We start from the raw sequence: 17,004 nt of genomic DNA on the forward strand, positions 1-17,004 counted from the left end.
CCTTGTAATCACATTCTCCTCCCACCTTTAACCCCTGGCAGCCACTGATCTGTTCTCCATTACTAGTGTTGTATCAGAATGTTATAAATATGTATCATACAGTATATGTACCTGTATTTTTATTTTATTTTTTTTTAAGTTTTTATTTAGGGGCACCTGAGTGGCTCAGTTGGTTAAGCGTCCGAATCTTGGTTTCGGCTCAGGTTGTGATCTCGTGGTTTGTGAGTTCCAGCCCCACATCGGGCTCTGCACTGACTGTACAGAGCCTGCTTGGGATTCTCTCTCTTGTTCTCTTTTTACACCTCCTCTGCTCACTCTATCTCTCTGTTAAAATAAATAAACTTAAAGTGTATTTAAATTCCATTTAACATGCAGTATAATATTTGTTTCAGGTGTACAGCATAGTGATTCACCACTTCCATACAACACCCAGTGCTCATCACAACGAATGCACGCCTTAATCGCCATCACCTGTTTCACCATCCTCCCACCCACCTCCCCTCTGGTGACCTCAGTTTGTTCTCTATAGTTAAGTCTTTCTTGGTTTGCCTCTTTCTCTTTTTCCCCCCTTAACTGGTTTGTTTTGTTTCTTAAACTCTACATCAGTGAAATCATATGATATTTGTCTTTTCATGACTGATTTATTTCAATTAGTCTGATACTCTCTAACTCCATCCATGTTGTTGCAACTGGCAAGATTTCATTCTTTTTTATGGCTGAATAATAATCCATATATGTACATATATATATTTATACACACACACACACCCCCCACATCTTTATCCATTCATCAGTCGGTGAACACTTACGCTATTTCCATAATTTGGTTATTATAGATAATGCTGCCATAAACATCAGGGTACATGTGCCCTTCAACCCAAATTTTTGTATCCTTTGGGTAAATACCTAGTATTGCCATTGCTGGATCGTAAGGTAGTTCTATTTGTAACTTTCTGAGGAATCTCCATACTGTTTTCCAGAGTGGCTGCACCAGTTTGCCAGTTTGCACACCACATGTAAGGAAGAGCTTTCCCTTCTCCCCTATTAATGCATATATTGGTGCAGACTTATGGATTCTTTACTCAATAGCTCATGATCCTTTACTATCATTATTTATTTTGATGCTCAGATTGTCCCAGATTTGGTCAGTGAGATCCCCTTTAGGCTGGTTCCTATGTCTTTTTGACATATCCCATCATTCTTTAAGCACTTTCTTTTAGGCACAGCAAGATGATCCGGGGTGCTGTTGTTCATTCCCTGACTCAGCCGTGGAATCAGCTACTTTTCCAACAAGCCCTAGTTCCAACAATGCCTAGTAGAGAATGGCATTTAGAAACCAAGAACTGGGTCGTAAGTTTTTCAGGTCCATCCGTGTTGCTACGTGTACGTCTAGTGTCCACGATGTTCATCCCAATTTTCTCTCTCCCTTAATGATAGGCTCCCACACTGCCTCCAACACTGTCTTCACAAATACATCTGGAAGGAACAGCCTTCTATGTGTCCTTGATGGGCCTGTCGGTGTATATTTGTATTGATGTGGCACTGCCAGATACCACTCCAGAATGGCTACCCATCATTTATGTTTCCACCTGCGGAACTTAAATGTCTCTGTACTTCCAACAAATACTTGGCATTAACTAACCAGCTTCCTAATTTTTGCTGAATGAATTGATAATGCTGGGATAGTTGTTGTTTTAACTTGCTTTTCTCTGATGACAAATGAGTATGGGCATTTCTTCATATGCTTGATGGCCATTGGGTTTCTTCTTTGGTAAATTGCTTATTCGTGATAATCATTTGTCTGTGCTTTTTTTTCCCCTTCCAGTGGGACTCTGAACATTTTTCTTTCTTTTCCTTTTTTTTTTTTTTTAAATGTTTATTTATTTTTGAAGGCAAGAGAGACAGCGCGCGAGCAGGGGAGGGGCAGAGAGAAAGGGAGACACAGAATCTGAAGCAGGCTCCAGGCTCTGGGCTGTCAGCACAGAGCCTGATGAGGGGCCCGAACCCACAAACTGTGAGATTATGACCTGAGGCAAAGTCGGATGCTTAACCGACTGAGCCACGCAGGTGCCCCAACATTTTTTATTTTGATGATATGCAGGAGTTCGTTATGCATCCTGGATATTAATCCATTGCTGGTCCCAGACATTGCAGATTCTGGATCTGAATCTGTCCTCTGTTAACTTTGCCCATGCTATCTTTTTTTTGAATATAGATTGTTTCCTTTTTGTGTGGTCTCTCAGCATCAATTTTTTTTCTATAACCACTTTACTACCCTTTGTTCCTCCACATTTTAAGTGTGCTAGTATAGCTGAACGCAGCCGATTCACTTCAGCAAACAGTCTATCTTTATGACTCCTGAGCCTCTTACTGAGTTGTATTAAGAGTGACTTTACCTCTTAGAGTGTGAGGCTTGGATGTATTAGTCATATATTTATTCAGCATGTATATGCTGTAGGTCTGCTCTGTATTAGGCACTGTGCTATCACCGGCAACGTTCAGAGGTTATGAAACCTGTCTGTGGCCTTTTGAAGGGAAAGCAGGGATTTGAGCCTCTTCCTACCATGCTGCTTCTGTCTTGGAAACTGAGTTTGGTTCCTGTACAATTAACTGTGTGTCACATTTCTGTATCATTTCTAACAAATCGCCTAGGAAGGTGCAAAGTCTTCTCCCCCAGCAGCCTGAGGAGGGGGAGGGTAATCCTAGGGAATGCAGGCAAATGTGGCTCCTGTCATTCCAGGCCTGGAGTCCTCAAGTGGCAGGCTCTGGGCTACCTGCTGGTGACTGGTGACTGGCTCGGGGCTCAGCAGAGTACCCAGAGGACACAGGAAGACGGCCTCAGTCTGGAGGGGAAGGTCTTAAAATAAAACACCAGGCCTTAAGTTATTCGAATCCTTTCTGAGAAGCTCCTATCTTCTCTTGCAGAAGTGTTCTAGTTCTAAGATGAGAGAGATGCCCCAAGATCTTCCTGGGGCTAACAGAATTTCCAGGCAAATTGACTTCCCAGCCTTTCCTGCTAGTGGTAACTGTGGGCAGGAGCACTTTCCAGAATTTCCACAATTTCCACCAGAGGGAGGGAGGGAGGGAGAGAGGGAAGCCAGAGGGAGAAGAGCTGAGTGAGGAGGAACTCTGCCTTTGGGCCAGGACCAAACAAAACAGAAATTCCTTCTGGGACGGTTTTCCCTCGAGGACAACACTGAGAAGCCTGTTTATGGGGCTTTAAAAGCCTGTGGTCCCCAGCACAGTTTCTTGACCTCAGGACCTTGCATCTCTGTGGTTTCACTAAGGGTGGAAACTTTCTCTTCGGGTCATCCCAGGACAGAAGTGTGCTATCAGTCCCATTTCGGGGGCCTCCTTGAGGTTTCCCAGTGCTCTGAACTTGCTTCTCCTGACTCCCTCAGTTCCAAAGCCATGACCACATATGGTAGAGAAATGTGTTTGAGAAGAGTTTAGAGCAGTCAAGTCAAATAAGATTTACTTTTAGGCCACTTGGATCAGTTAGTGGCTCCCTGGAACCCTAGATTAAGAAGGATTCCGAGACAAGCTCAATGGGCACAGTGTAGAGAGAGTAGAGTGACGTGTATGCTGTCCGCTGTGTAGACACATCCATGAACATCAGAACCCTAAAGGATTAATGAGTGGAAGATAATGATGACTTTTTTTTTTTTTTTAATGATAAAAAGCACTTTTATTATTTCTTGGTAAAGGACAAGCCTTGCCTTGATGCTAGATAAAATCCTGGATAGACCCCTGACTTTTCTGGTCACTGTCAGGTGGTTTTAAAGTTTTACAGACACTGTAAGTGATGGTGACTTTTTTTTTTTTTAAACAACTTAATTGAGGTATCATTTACATATCAAACATAAAATCCACCTGTTTTAAGGGTGTAATTAAGTTAGTTTTAGTAACTTGACAGTGCTATGCATCCATCATCATAATCTAGTTTTAGAAATTTTCATCACCCAATAAGACCCTTCCAGCCCATTTACATTTAATCTCCTTTGTCACCCCTGGCCATAGGCAACTACTTTTTGTCTCTTTAGATTAGACTTTTATGAACATTTACCTTTTTAACTCAGGTCTTTGGAATTTTTGGCATTCTCTTAAGGATGGCCTTTTATTTTTTATTTTTTATTTTTTGCTAATCAAAGAGTGTCTTTGAGACAGTATGTCAATCCCTCTGCCCTTCATTTTCCTTCATGTGCAGCCCTGGAGCAGAAACATAATTCCTTAAAAAATTTTTTTTTCCTACCTTTCTTTCCCTCTTTTTTATTTTATTTAATTTTTTAAAGCTCTATGCAGGGGTTGAACTCAGGACTCTGACATCAAGAGTCACATCCTCTACCACCTAAGCCAGTCAGGCATCCCTGAAACATAATTTTTTTTTTTTTTAAATTTTTTAAAATTTTTATTTAATTTAATTTTTTAATGTTTTTTACTTCTTTTTTAACATTTATTTATTTTTGAGATGCAGAGACATAGAGCATGAGCAGGGGAGGGGCAGAGAGAGGGAGACACAGAATCCGAAACAGCTCCAGACTCCAAGCTGTCAGCCCGGAGCCCAACGTGGGGCTCCACCCACAAACCACCAGATCATGACCTGAGCTGAAGTCAGCTGCTTAACCGACTGAGCCACCCAGGTGCCCCTAATTTATTATTTTTTTAAATTTACATATAAGTTAGTTAGCATATAGTGCAACAGTGATTTCAGGAGTAGATTCCTTAATGCCTCTTACCCATTTAGCCCATCCCCCCCCCCCACAGCCCCTTCAGTAACCCTCTGTTCGTTCTCCATATTTAAGAGCCTCTTATGTTTTTGTTCCTCTCCCTGTTTTTATATTATTTTTGCTTCCCTTCCTTTGTGTTCATCTGTTTTGTATCTTAAAGTCCTCATATGAGTGAAGTCATATGATATTTGTCTTTCTCTGACTAATTTCACTTAGCATAATACCCTCCAATTCCATCCACGTAGTTGCAAATGGCAAGATTTCATTCTTTTTGATTGCCGAGTAATACTCCATTATGTGTATATGTGTGTGTGTGTGTGTGTGTGTGTGTGTGTGTGTGTGTGTGTATACACACATACACCACATCTTCTTTATCCATTCATCCATCAATGGACATTTGGGCTCTTTTTCTGTACTTTGGCTATTGTTGATAGTGTTGCTATAAACATCAGGGTGCATGTGCCCATTTGAAACAGCATACCTGTGTCCCTTGGATAAATACCTAGTAGTGCAATTGCTGGGTCATAGGGTAGTTCTATTTTTAATTTTTTGAGGAACCTCCATACTGTTTTCCAGAGTAGCTACACCAGTTTGTATTCCCACCAGCAGTGCAAAAGAGATCCTCTTTCTCTGCATCCTCGCCACCATCTGTTGTTGCCTGAGTTGTTAATGTTAGCCATTCTGACAGGTGTGAGGTGGTAACTCATTGTGGTTTTGATTTGTATTTCCCGGATGATGAGTGATGTGGAGCGTACTTTCATGTATTGGTTGGCCAGTCTTCTTTGGAGAAGTGTCTATTCATGTCTTTTGCCCATTTCTTCACTGGAGTATTTGTTTTTTGGGTGTTGAGTTTGAGAAGTTCTTGATAGATTTTGGATACTAACCCTTTATCTGATATGTCGTTTGCAAATATCTTCTCCCGTTCTGTTGCTTGCCTTTTAGTTTTGCTGATTGTTTCCTTCGCTGTGCAGAAGCTTTTTATTTTGATGAGATCCCAATAGTCCATTTTTGTTTGCTTTTGTTTCCCTTGCCTCTGGAGATGTACTGAGTAAGAAGTTGCTGCGGCCAGGGTCAAAGAGGTTTTTGCCTGCATTTTCCTCGAGGATTTTGATGAATTCGTGTCTTACATTTAGGTCTTTCATCCATTTTGAGTTTATTTTTGTGTGTGATGTAAGAAAGTGGTCCAGGTTCATTTTTCTGCATGTCGCCGTCCAGTTTTCCCAGCACCACTTGCTGAAGAGACTGTTTGTTTTTTTTTTTTTTCCATTGGATATTCTTTCCTGCTTTGTCAAAGATAAGTTGGCCATATGTTTGTGGGTCCATTTCTGGGTTCTCTATTGTGTTCCATTGACCTGAGTGTCTGTTCTTGTGCCAGTACCATACTGTCTTGATGATTACAGCTTTGTAATACAGGTTGAATCCTGGAAACATAATTCTTAATATTCCTCCACCCCTGGTCTGCCATGACTCTTTCAAGTTCTGGTTTGAGGTAGATCCTTGACGCTTCAAGGTGATAGAATCTGACTTTGGCTTTGTTCCGTAGGTTTAGGCCTTGGTACTCTTGGTGATAGAATCCTGGATTGAGTGACTACTCAAGGCTTTTCTGGTGATCTCAAGACCCACGTCAGACTGAATTTTGGGGTTATTCTCTCAAGGAACAAATGTTATCTGGTGAAGAGCCTATTTGATGTGGCGGTGTAAGGTTTAGATGAGGAAATGCCACGTTTTCATTAGGTTAGGCTTGTCCACTGCCAGAGAATCTCAAATTACAGGCCAAGAACCTGGAGGAAACTCATTTTAAAAGGGAGGGTAGGGGCTCTGCCTATAGATCATGAATCAGGTGCTATATCTGGACACAAAAGGCATATTTAGAGCTTAGGAAGGAGAGTGTTTTTGGCCTTGGTGCTTTGGTCGTAGATGTGTCATTAGGACAACAATCTAGATTCTCAAACACCAAAAGCAAGATGGTTCCTGCTCTGTTAGTTCTCTGCTTAAATTCATAGTTGAGCAAGTACTGTGTGTGTCAGCAGACATTTGTGATTTTACTCTATCAGAAGCTGTCCCAAGTACAGAAAGGAATGGGACACAACCCTTGCCCTCAAGGAAAGGAGGGTCTAATGGAGGGAGCCTGTAGACAGACTGGTGCCCTCATGCCAAAGGGCATGTAAAGGTTGTAATCTTGATTTGGAAAGGGTATTGTGGGCATCTAGAGCAGGGACTGATTGGTCCAAGGGTTCAGGGAAAGCTTTGAAGAAGAGATGATATTTGGTTTGAACTTTGAAGGATTGTTACTTTACTTCTTTCACAAAGGTTTTTTTTTTTTTTTTTAAGTTTGTTCTGAGAATGAGAGAGTGTGTGTGCATATGCACGAAGGGGGAGGGGCAGAGAGAGAATCCAAAGCAGTCTCCACACCGTCAAATCAGAGCCCCATGCTGGGCTCAAACTCACACCATGAGATCATGACCTGAGCCAAAGTCAGATGCTTAACCAACTGAGCCACCCAGGCACCCCCACAAAGGTTTTTGATGTAGCTTATAAGGACACATACCATAAAAAGGACAGATATAAATAAATTAAAATCAGAGAAAGAGAAAATGTGACTTAGAAAGTTAAAGACTGGAGAAGAGTTAAAATGTAGATATTCATACCTTAGGGCTCGACATAGTTATTATATCTGTTCCATTGCAAAAACCAAAAGTGAAACATGTTCTGTCATATGATAAATATTGTCAGGCAGCAGATATACACAGTAGCTCCTGAGTATAGATTGTTTTTCTTGGTACTCACTCTTAAAGAGCTTTATAGGGGTGAGAGGAGGGTGCTGGTCAATGAATGAACCTGTAAACCACCATTTCTCAAAATACAGTCCAGGAACCTGTGCTAAAGTTATCTAGATAAAGTGCTTGTTAAAATGCAGAATCCCGAGGGGTGACTGGGTGGCTCAGTCAGTTGAGTGTCCGACTTCGGCTCAGGTCATGATCTCACAGCTCGTGAGTTTGAGCCCCATGTCGGGGCTCTGTGCTGACAGTTCAGAGCCTGGAGTCTGCTTCAGATTCTGTGTCCCTCTCTCACTGTGCCCTTCCCTTGCTCATGCTCTGTCTCTCTCTTAAGAGTAAATAAAAAAACATTTAAAAAATGCAGAATCCCGGGCCTCAGTCCCAGACTTACCAAATCAGGAACTCTGGGGGGTAGGAGACAAGAATCTGTAGTTTTATATGCTTTCCCAAATGATTCCTCTTGCACTCCACAGTTTGAACCTCTTCGATAGAAAGAAATCTCACCAGCATTTTGAAAGGTGGTGCAGGGGTGCCTGGATGGCTCAGTCGGTTAGGTGTCTGACTTCAACTCAGGTTATGATCTCCCAGTTCATAGGTTCAAGCCCCATGTTGGGGTCTGTGCCGACAGCTCAGAGCCTGGAGCCTGCTTCGGATTCTGTCTCTCCCTCTTTGTCCCTTCTCCACTTATACTCTCTTTCTCTCTCTCAAAATAAATAACATGAAAAGAAAAGAAAAGAAAAGAAAAGAAAAGAAAAGAAAAGAAAAGAAAAGAAAAGAAAAGAAAAGAAAGCCAGTGCAGTAGCAAATAAGAGTTCTTGGCCTTGAGGTGCCTGGCTGGCTCAGTCAGAAGAGGATGCAATTCTTGATCTCAGGGCTGTGAGCCCCACGTTGGATGTAGAGGTTACTAAAACAACAACAACAACAAACCTTTCAAAATAAACTGACAAAAAGAGAGTACTTGGCCTTTGTTTGAAGATTGGGTGGGAATTTAATGGGGGAGAGGGCAGGGTGTAAGAAAGGCCAGTTTCGCTAATGTGGATGGTTCGTAGATGGTTCGTTGATGGCCAGGTCACTTTCAGATCATATTTTTGGAAGATCTACAAAGTGTGGTTGTTCAGCCATGTGGCAGGGCCACTTCTACAGAGATAGAGGGGCAACTGATGCCACTGTTCTCAATTAGTCCAGTCTCCTCTTGGCCACCTGGGCTCCGCTTTGCAGACCTCCTCTGGTAGGCTTCTTCATTTTTTGAGCAAATGTGTTGTTTTTCTCTGTGCCCCCAAATGCAGTGTTCTGAGACCACAAATGTGTTCTGCTTCCTGCTGAAAAAGCATTTCCGTCCCTGGAGTCTAATAGTGGCTTGGATGGTGAGTTGGCAGAAAGAACAGTGGGTGTTGACATTGTATTGAGTGTATGGTGTGCCGGAGACCTATCAAGTCAGCATTAGGACTAGATTATTCCTGTTTTCTGGTCACTGAGTTGTATGTTTTGAAATCTTCATTTTGGTTATTTATTGATTTTTATTTTAGAGAGAGAAAGTGCGAGCTGGGGAGGGGCAGAGGAAAAGAGAATCTTAAGCAGGCTCCACGCTCAATGCGGAGCCTGGCACGGTTTGATCCCGCGACCCTGGGATCATGACTTGAGCTGAAATCAAAAGCCACATGCTCAACTGACCGAGCCGCCCAGGTGCCCCTAAAATCTTTATTTTGGAAAACCTTTGCTTATTGGGAAAGGGATGAAAAAAGGGGTCACACTTCTTGTCCTTGGGTTATGTTTTAAAATATTTATTGTTTGATTAAAAAAATATTTTTAATGTTTATTTTTGAGAGAGAGAGAGAGAGAGAGAGAGAGAGAGAGACAGAGTGTGAGCAGGGGAGGGGCAGAGAGAGAGGGAGACACAGAATCCGAAGCAGGTTCCAGGCTCTGAGCTGTCCGCACAAAGCCCAACGCAGGGCTTGAACTCACGAACCGTGAAATCATGACCTGAGACAAAGTTGAATGCTTAACTGAGCCACCCAGGTACCCCTTTATTGTTTAATTTTAAAGATATACCCAAAGGTATAGAGAAAAATGTCATGAACATCTAGTTTGAGAAATAAATTATTTCCAGTACTTTTAAAAATTTTTTTCAATGTTTGTTTATTTTGGGGAGAGAAAGAGACACAGAAGCATGAGTGGGGGAGGGGCAGAGAGAGGGAGAACACAGAATCTGAAGCAGGTTCCAGTCTCTGAGCTGTCAGTACAGAGCCCGATGAGGGGCACGAACTTACAAACTGCATGATCATGACCTGAGCCCAAGTCGGGTACTTAACCGACTGAGCCACCCAGATGCCTCTATTTCCAGTACCTTTGAAGCCTTTGTGAGCTCGATTTTAAAATTTAACCAGCAATGGTTAACATGAGACTTGAGGTGTCCCTTCTGGTAGCTGTCTGTCCCATGCTCTTACATCAGGTTTCCTTGAAGTGTATCAAAATCCTCTTGGTTGCTTGCATCAGTAGCAGGGAAGTGGGGAGAATAGCTGTGTGCTGCACACTCAGGTAAGATTTGCTGGCCTACTCTGTGTCCATGGCTGCCAAGTGGACACAACTCTTGTGTGATCCGTCCTCCCTGATAGGAGCTGCTTCTCTGCAAGGCTTTCCTTGACTCTTCTTCCCCAGCACCAGAGTTTGTGCCGTTTCAGCTGTTGTTGCCACTGTCACGTCACCATTGTTTGCTGGTCTCCCTCCCCTCCAAGGGCAAAGCACTGTTCTTAACCCGGCCCTGCCACTCTTGCCTGGCACCAGCCTAGCCCTGTGCAGTAGGTGGTGCTTCTCGTGTCTAGTGCGAGGGGCCACAAGGAGCACCGTGAGTTTGTGGGACCATTGCAGACAGCTGTCACCCCAGGCCTTGGGAATGTGTCAAGACCTGGCTCCCAGCACATATTTGGCCTTCAGATTAGATTGGGACAGAGGAAAATGGCCTACCCACATGAGCCTGTGAAAAGCACTGTAGTTGAGTTGGAGAGGCACCATGCCACACTGTCGGGGCTGAGGTCTGCACAGGAAGACTGCCGGTATCCCGACTGGAGAACTACAGCTCTGGGCACTGCCTAGTCTCACAGTTCCCAAATGTTTGAATTTTATTATCTGGAAAAGTTTCAAGAGAAACTTAGGGGCCTGACCCTTGGCTGCCAAGTATGGATTTTTTTTTTTTTAAACATCACGTTAAAAAAACAAACCCAATTCAGTCTCAAAATCTATCATGATCATCTCATAAAAGGACGTTTCACCATTTAAAGAGTAAGAAGTGCTTGACTTTGGATGCCAATACATTTTTTTTTAAGCTTTTTAATTTATTATTTTGAGAGAGAGAGTGAGTGACTGAGAGCGTGTGGGAGGGGCAGAGAGAGTGAGAGTGAGAGAGAATCCCAAGCAGGCTCTGCATTGTCAGTGTGGAGACCAACGTGGAGCTCGGACTCATGAACCGTGAGACACTGACCTGAGCTGAAATCAAGAGTCAGACACTTAACTGAGCCACCCAGGAGTCCCTGAAATCTTTATTTTGGAAGACACTTGCTTATTGAGAAAGGGACACTTCCAGTACTTTGGTTACATTTAGCTTGATGAAGAACAACGTACATTGTGTTCACTTTTACCATTTTGTCACTGGCTAGTGAAACATTCTCACCACCCGGCATCGGGCCAAGGATTGTATCTTGAGCCACTGGCCAGCCAGTTGGGAAGGGGTGACTAGATGTTCCAGCCTGTTTTTGCTGAGGCAAGAGGAATGAACTAGTGGCTCAGCCAGCATGAGAGTGAGGCAGGGAGTCCGTGCCGGGTTGGCTCGAGATTAGCAGGGCTTCAGTGGAGGGGCATGTGTGTGTTTGGGTTTGCCATGCCGGGCAAGGGAGCGGTGGAATTTGTCTGAGTTGAGCTCACACATTGAAGTTATTGAGCGCCTTACACGCAAGGCCGTGACCTGGACTCCCAGCCGAGAGGCCCACGTGGCGGGGCTTTAGCCGGGGGAGCCAAGGACAGGCTCACATCTGCTCAGCTGCTTACGTAACCCTGCTTCCAGCTCCCAGAGCCAAGAAAACACACAAGCCAGCCCAGCAGGGCCTAGGGCCTGTGGTAGCACACGCCATGCGCCTCACAGCAAGGGAGCCTTGGCTCAGCCTGCGGACTGTCATGAAGCCCTCAGCCCTCTGCTTCCTCCCCTCACCCCTCTCTGAGGCCCCCGGCAGTGACTCTGAGGTCTGATAGCAGTTTATTGTAGTTCGAGGCAGAGCCAGTCACTGCCTTCCTGGAGTCAGAGCTGTCTGCATTTTCTCACTGGGACAGGGCCCGGTGTGCCATGGAGGACCGCCCCTGCAGCATGGTAAGGGGGTGTGCGGGGCACTCAGGGAGGCCTCCTGACTGCCACTGGACCCAGGAGGCATTTGGCTCCAGGTCTGCAGCTGCTGCTGAGGGCTGAGGGCTGACCAATCTCAGGCATGAGCCACAGGGCTCTCAGAGCTGTAGAGCCTTCAGAGAAAGCAAATGGGGAAAGGATATCCCAGGGTAGCAGGATCGGGGACCAGGGTGCTCTGGATGCACTTCAGACATGATGAGGGTTGTCCGCAGTGACAGGAGCAGGAGAGTGAGAAGAGGCTGTTCAGCAGTAAAGCTCTGCGTGAAGCCACTGGAGGAGCAAGTCCCTGAGACAGCTGTGAACCAGGGTAGTTTTCACTTAGGTTCTCATACCCTCAGCAGGGAGCTCCTTCAAGTCAGGAGCCATCTTGCCTATTGCTGTCACCTCCCCCTGCCCCTCAACCTGGCGCACATTCTGGCACACAGTAGGTGCCCAGAAAGTACTGACTAAAACAAATTGGAGGTGGCTTTGACACATACCATAGGAAAAGTTGGCATTAAACACCTCAGAAGACTCTGGTCTGGCACTTGAGTTAGCTCCCGTGGATTGTCACACACCGTTGACACCTCCTGTGTGTGAGTGGGTGAGTGTGCTGGGGGGGAATAGAAGATGGACCACCTAGGTTATCAGCTCCCAGAATTGGGTGGACAGTGGTGTCAGTTGCTGAGGAAACCCTGGAGCAAAAGCAGATTTTGTCATTGGTGATGGTGGTGGTGGGGTCGGGGAAGAGTTCTTTTGGCGCAGCTTGTGTTCCAGCCCCTCAGTCTGCAAATGGGAAAGAGGTATCCTGAGAGTGGGTGGTACTTGCCTGAAGATCATCCAGCAAGTCACTGGGGGAGCTGAGCTGGGGCCCAGGCAGCCTTTTCTCCTGTCCGGGAAGCTCCCTCAGGACCACTGTTTTACAATCCCCAAATTGGCAAAACCAAGATGTTCTCTGACCTGCAGGTGTCTGCTCTAGGGAAGCTGGGCAGACCAAGTGTGAATTCCTGTCTTCTGGGTTGGTTTCAGAAGGTGTGAGCAAGTTGGTAGGGTGACAGTCCAGATGCCTCTTGGGTTCCCGAAAACAGAGTTATGTTTAGCAGCATCTTCAGAACCAAAGGTAGGGTGGAGCTGGAGGGTTGCAGATGTTGTGGGGCCCTCTGAAGTGAGAAGAGCCCAATGATGCATCTTCTTTTCATGTTTTTCACATGCGCACTGTGCAGCAGGGCCTCCCAGGGTTCTGCTGTCTGAGCTCTGGTAATGAGAGCAAAAGGATGAAGCCAGATTGGGACTTTAATTTTAAGATTCTGGTCTGTCTCAATGCAAAAGTCTATTGTTAGAGGAAAGAAGGAAGGACATTTCTGGCACAGATTAAGTGTGGATATAAGCATGGTTTATTGGAATGGGAAGGGAGGCAGAGCTGAGACTGAAGGGCTTTGGTGCCACAGTAAGAAATCTGGCCTTACTCCATCAAAGACCACACAGGAGCCATCAGGGTTTTTGTAGCAGCAAAGTGATATGATAAGATCCGTGTCTCAGAAGAAAATAAACAAGGGCCGCCTGGGTGGCTCAGTCAGTTATGCGTCTGACTTCGACTCAGGTCATGATCTCATGGTTTGTGGGTTCGAGCCCCATGCTGGAGCCTGCTTGGGATTCTCTCTCTCACTCTTCCTCCGCCTTCCTCCCTCTTTCTCCCTCTTTCTCCCTCTTTCTCCCTGTTCCTCCTTCTCTCCTTGCCCCTCCCCTTCTTGTGCTCTCTCTCTCTCTCTTTCAAAATAAATGAATAAACAAACTTTTTTAAGAAAAGAAGAAAATAAGTGAACGGGAATGGGTCCCTTGATGATGGAACTGAGTCAGAACTGGAAGGAGGGAAGGGTGAGAAGTGCCAGGGGATGCTGGGGAAGAGGAGATGGTGAGTTTGCACCTCCTGACAAACAGGAGGAGCAAGAGGCACATCTTTTCTGGGGCTCATTTCAGCAGGGTGAGTGACCTCTGGGGATAAGGGGTGCTTGGAGTGCCACATTATTGATAAACAAATAGGGCACCCAAGGCCTCGCCCTGGGCCTTGGGTGGGTCCCACCAGCTTATTTCAGGTGAATTTGCTCCCGGTTTGTGGTCCGCATTCTCACTGCTGTTCCGCAGTTTCCTTTTTTCTTGTGGCTAGTTGGCTTCATAGGTGAAGCTGGTTACACTAGAGTAACAGTTCTCAAAATGTGTTCCCTGGTAGGATGGTTCTATGGCCAAATAAGTTTGGGAAATGGTGGGTTAAATAAAGTGGAGGGGGATTCTTGATGGTACAACTTCTCAGAACCTTTGGTGAGCCTCATACTTTCCAGAAGCAAGTTTCGGTATGCAAGGTTCCCAGACTCACTTGACCAGGGGACATGTTCTTCCACTGAGCATCTTACTGGAATTAGTATTTCCTGGAACCTGCTTTGAGAGAATCTGGCCTGCTGGGAATACTGGGGCCCTAGGTTTGAGTGCTGACTCTGTCCCCAGTTCCCTCTGTACCCCTGGGCCTGTCATCTTTTCCCTGCCCTCACCATCCAGGCCACATGAAGGACGGTCCCCAGCTGGGGAGTGGAGCCCTCTCCTGGCTCCACCTTAGGAAACGAGGACTTCCATGTCTGGATCTTGACCTTTGTTTGTCTCTCCCTCTACTCACCTACCACTGTTTCAAAGTCTACCATCCACATCTCATCGATTTTTTTTTTTTTTTTTCTTCTAAGCTCTTATGAACTTATTTTTCTCACCTGGAGCTGTGTGCTTCCAGGCTGGAAACCTGGGAGTCCTCTCAGACTTTTCCTCTGTTCTTTATTCCCATTGTTACTCCATCTCCTGTGTTTACCAAGCATTCTTCTTTGATGTGCTTTTCAGCTGTTTCTCCTCTCTTCCCCTTAGTCTGCTCTGGGGTCTCAGTTCCTCGAGTCCCTACCTCTGGAGTTTTTTTTGTGGTTGTTGTTTTTAAAGTTTATTTATTTTGAGAGAGAGTGAGAGAGAGAGAGAGAGCAGGGGAGGGGCAGAGGGAGAAGGAGACAGAGTCCCAAGCAGGCTCCACACCATCAGCACAGAGCCCGATGCGGGGCTTGAATTCATAAACCGCGAGATCATGACCTGAGCCAAAACCAAGAGTTGGACGCTTAACCGACTGAGCCACCCAGGTGCCCCAGAGGTTTGTTTTTTTGTTTTTTATCTGTGCATCAGGTGTCTTCCTGAGACATGGGTTACTTGTGCTCCTTCTTCCTGCCTTCTGATTTGAGGCTGATTTCCACAACACCACCCTCCCCGACACACACACACACACACACACACACTCCCCTTTCTCCCACTGGGCTAGGTTTAGAGAGTTGATGGAAGTCATTTGTCCAAGGTCACATAGCTGGGGTGTGGCAAGGTTAGGTCTCAACCTTAGGATTTCTGAGAAAGTGCTTTCTCATCCATGTTCTCTGATCCTTACAACGTTTCAGAAAGTCTAAGCAGCAGTCACTCCATTTCGAAACATTTACAGTGGAGAAATATAGAATCTCAGGGGAGTGGGATTCTACTCCCCTGGGCAGATGAGTGCTTCATAGGCTGACCAGCTGTCTGGCTTTGCCTGGTACTAAGGGGTTTCTTGGGATGGTGGATCACGCTAGCACTGGACAGGAGTGTCTTTTCCACAGCCACACTGCCTCTCAGGAGATGTCTTCTGAGGCTGTGGCCTGGGGGAACCCTATAGCTTGCTAACTTCTCCTTCCTTCCACCTCTCTAGTTGGCCCCATGGTGATTGAATTTAATATGCCTGTGGACCTGAAGCTTGTGGAGAAACAGAACCCAGAGGTGAAGGTGGGCGGCCGCTATACCCCCAAGAACTGCATTTCTCCCCACAAGGTGGCCATCATTATTCCATTCCGTAACCGGCAGGAACACCTCAAGTACTGGCTGTATTACTTGCACCCAATCCTACAGCGTCAGCAGTTAGACTACGGCATCTATGTTATCAACCAGGTGAGGTTTGGGGAGACGGGGTGAGGGAGGGAGTGTGTGTATGTGTTTACGTGCATGTGTGTACATACATAGATGTGCGCAAATGTGTGAGTAATAAGGGCTAAGAGAAAGAAGAGATACTAGACATGGCATTTTATAACCTCACCACCATCACCCTCCTTAATGCAGATAAGCTAAATACCATACAACTTGCTTGTTGCTGTCAGCTCTTTAGGCAAGGGTAATTGCTGGGGTATTTTGTTTTCTTTTTGCTGGAAGTAGCCTTCCAGCAAAATTGAGAGAAAAATGACAATCCTAACTCCCCCAAAGTAAAGCACTGATTATTTCCTGTCTTTGAGTAGCTGTGTGTTTTCCTTTGGGAAAAAACAAACAAACAAACAAACAAACAAACAAACAAAAACACAAAACACCCATTTAAATGTCAGAAGTTTAGCAACTTTGAGATTATAAAGTCTAAGTATTTTCTGGGATCCCTGCTGGAGATAGCATCCTTAGATCACCTGAAAGCCAGCCCCCAGCAAAATGGCTGGGAAAGTCCGATTCATAGGCCACCCAGTGTCATGTGCACTGGGCTGGGTCTGAGAAAAGAGCTTCTCACTGCATGTCTGATTTGTGTGTGTTGAGCTTAGCCGTGCTTAGGAAACCAATGCTGAAGACATGTCAGCCTTCATCACCATGACCTGGAGAATCAGATTGATCTAAAATTGGTTTTTTAAAAATAACTTCGCTCATTTCCAGTCTGAGAAGCATTATTATTTTTCTACGAGTATAACTTGGGTGTTGTGTGTTTAAATACTAAATTCATATCTTTATAGACTATAACCTGCTATGTGGAATAACACATTTACCCTATCTACACACCAAGGTTTATTGAAATTCATCTGAAGAGACACAGTATACCCATTTCTGAAAGGCCTATTCTCCATTTCATATCAAGATAAATTGTGGATCTGCTTGAGGTAGTAAAATTGGTGGCAGTTGACAGCTTCCCTTAGAGGGACAGTGTATGCCTTCCTTGGACCAGAGGGAAGCTGGAAATAGCAGTGTGTCCATCAATCATTTCTGAGCACTGTCATGACAATGACAGTTTGCAGAGAGTCATTAAAGAAGGAAGGTCCCAGCTCTATCTGTCCTGAAGCTTCCATCC

At 45.1% G+C, this 17,004-nt stretch overlaps 1 protein-coding gene across 2 annotated transcripts in view; it reads left to right on the forward strand.

The window, feature by feature from the left end:
* Positions 1-17,004, forward strand: part of B4GALT1 (beta-1,4-galactosyltransferase 1) — a 55,279-nt gene that overhangs the window by 16,346 nt on the left and 21,929 nt on the right. For both annotated transcript variants that reach the window (XM_027039284.2, XM_015073555.3), the window contains exon 2: positions 15,622-15,857. In XM_027039284.2, the coding sequence (XP_026895085.1) occupies positions 15,622-15,857 (236 nt within the window). The remainder of the gene's footprint in view (positions 1-15,621; positions 15,858-17,004) is intronic.

The sequence above is a fragment of the Acinonyx jubatus genome, chromosome D4, assembly GCF_027475565.1.
Source record: "Acinonyx jubatus isolate Ajub_Pintada_27869175 chromosome D4, VMU_Ajub_asm_v1.0, whole genome shotgun sequence".
In the NCBI taxonomy this organism is placed as follows: Eukaryota; Metazoa; Chordata; class Mammalia; order Carnivora; family Felidae; genus Acinonyx; species Acinonyx jubatus.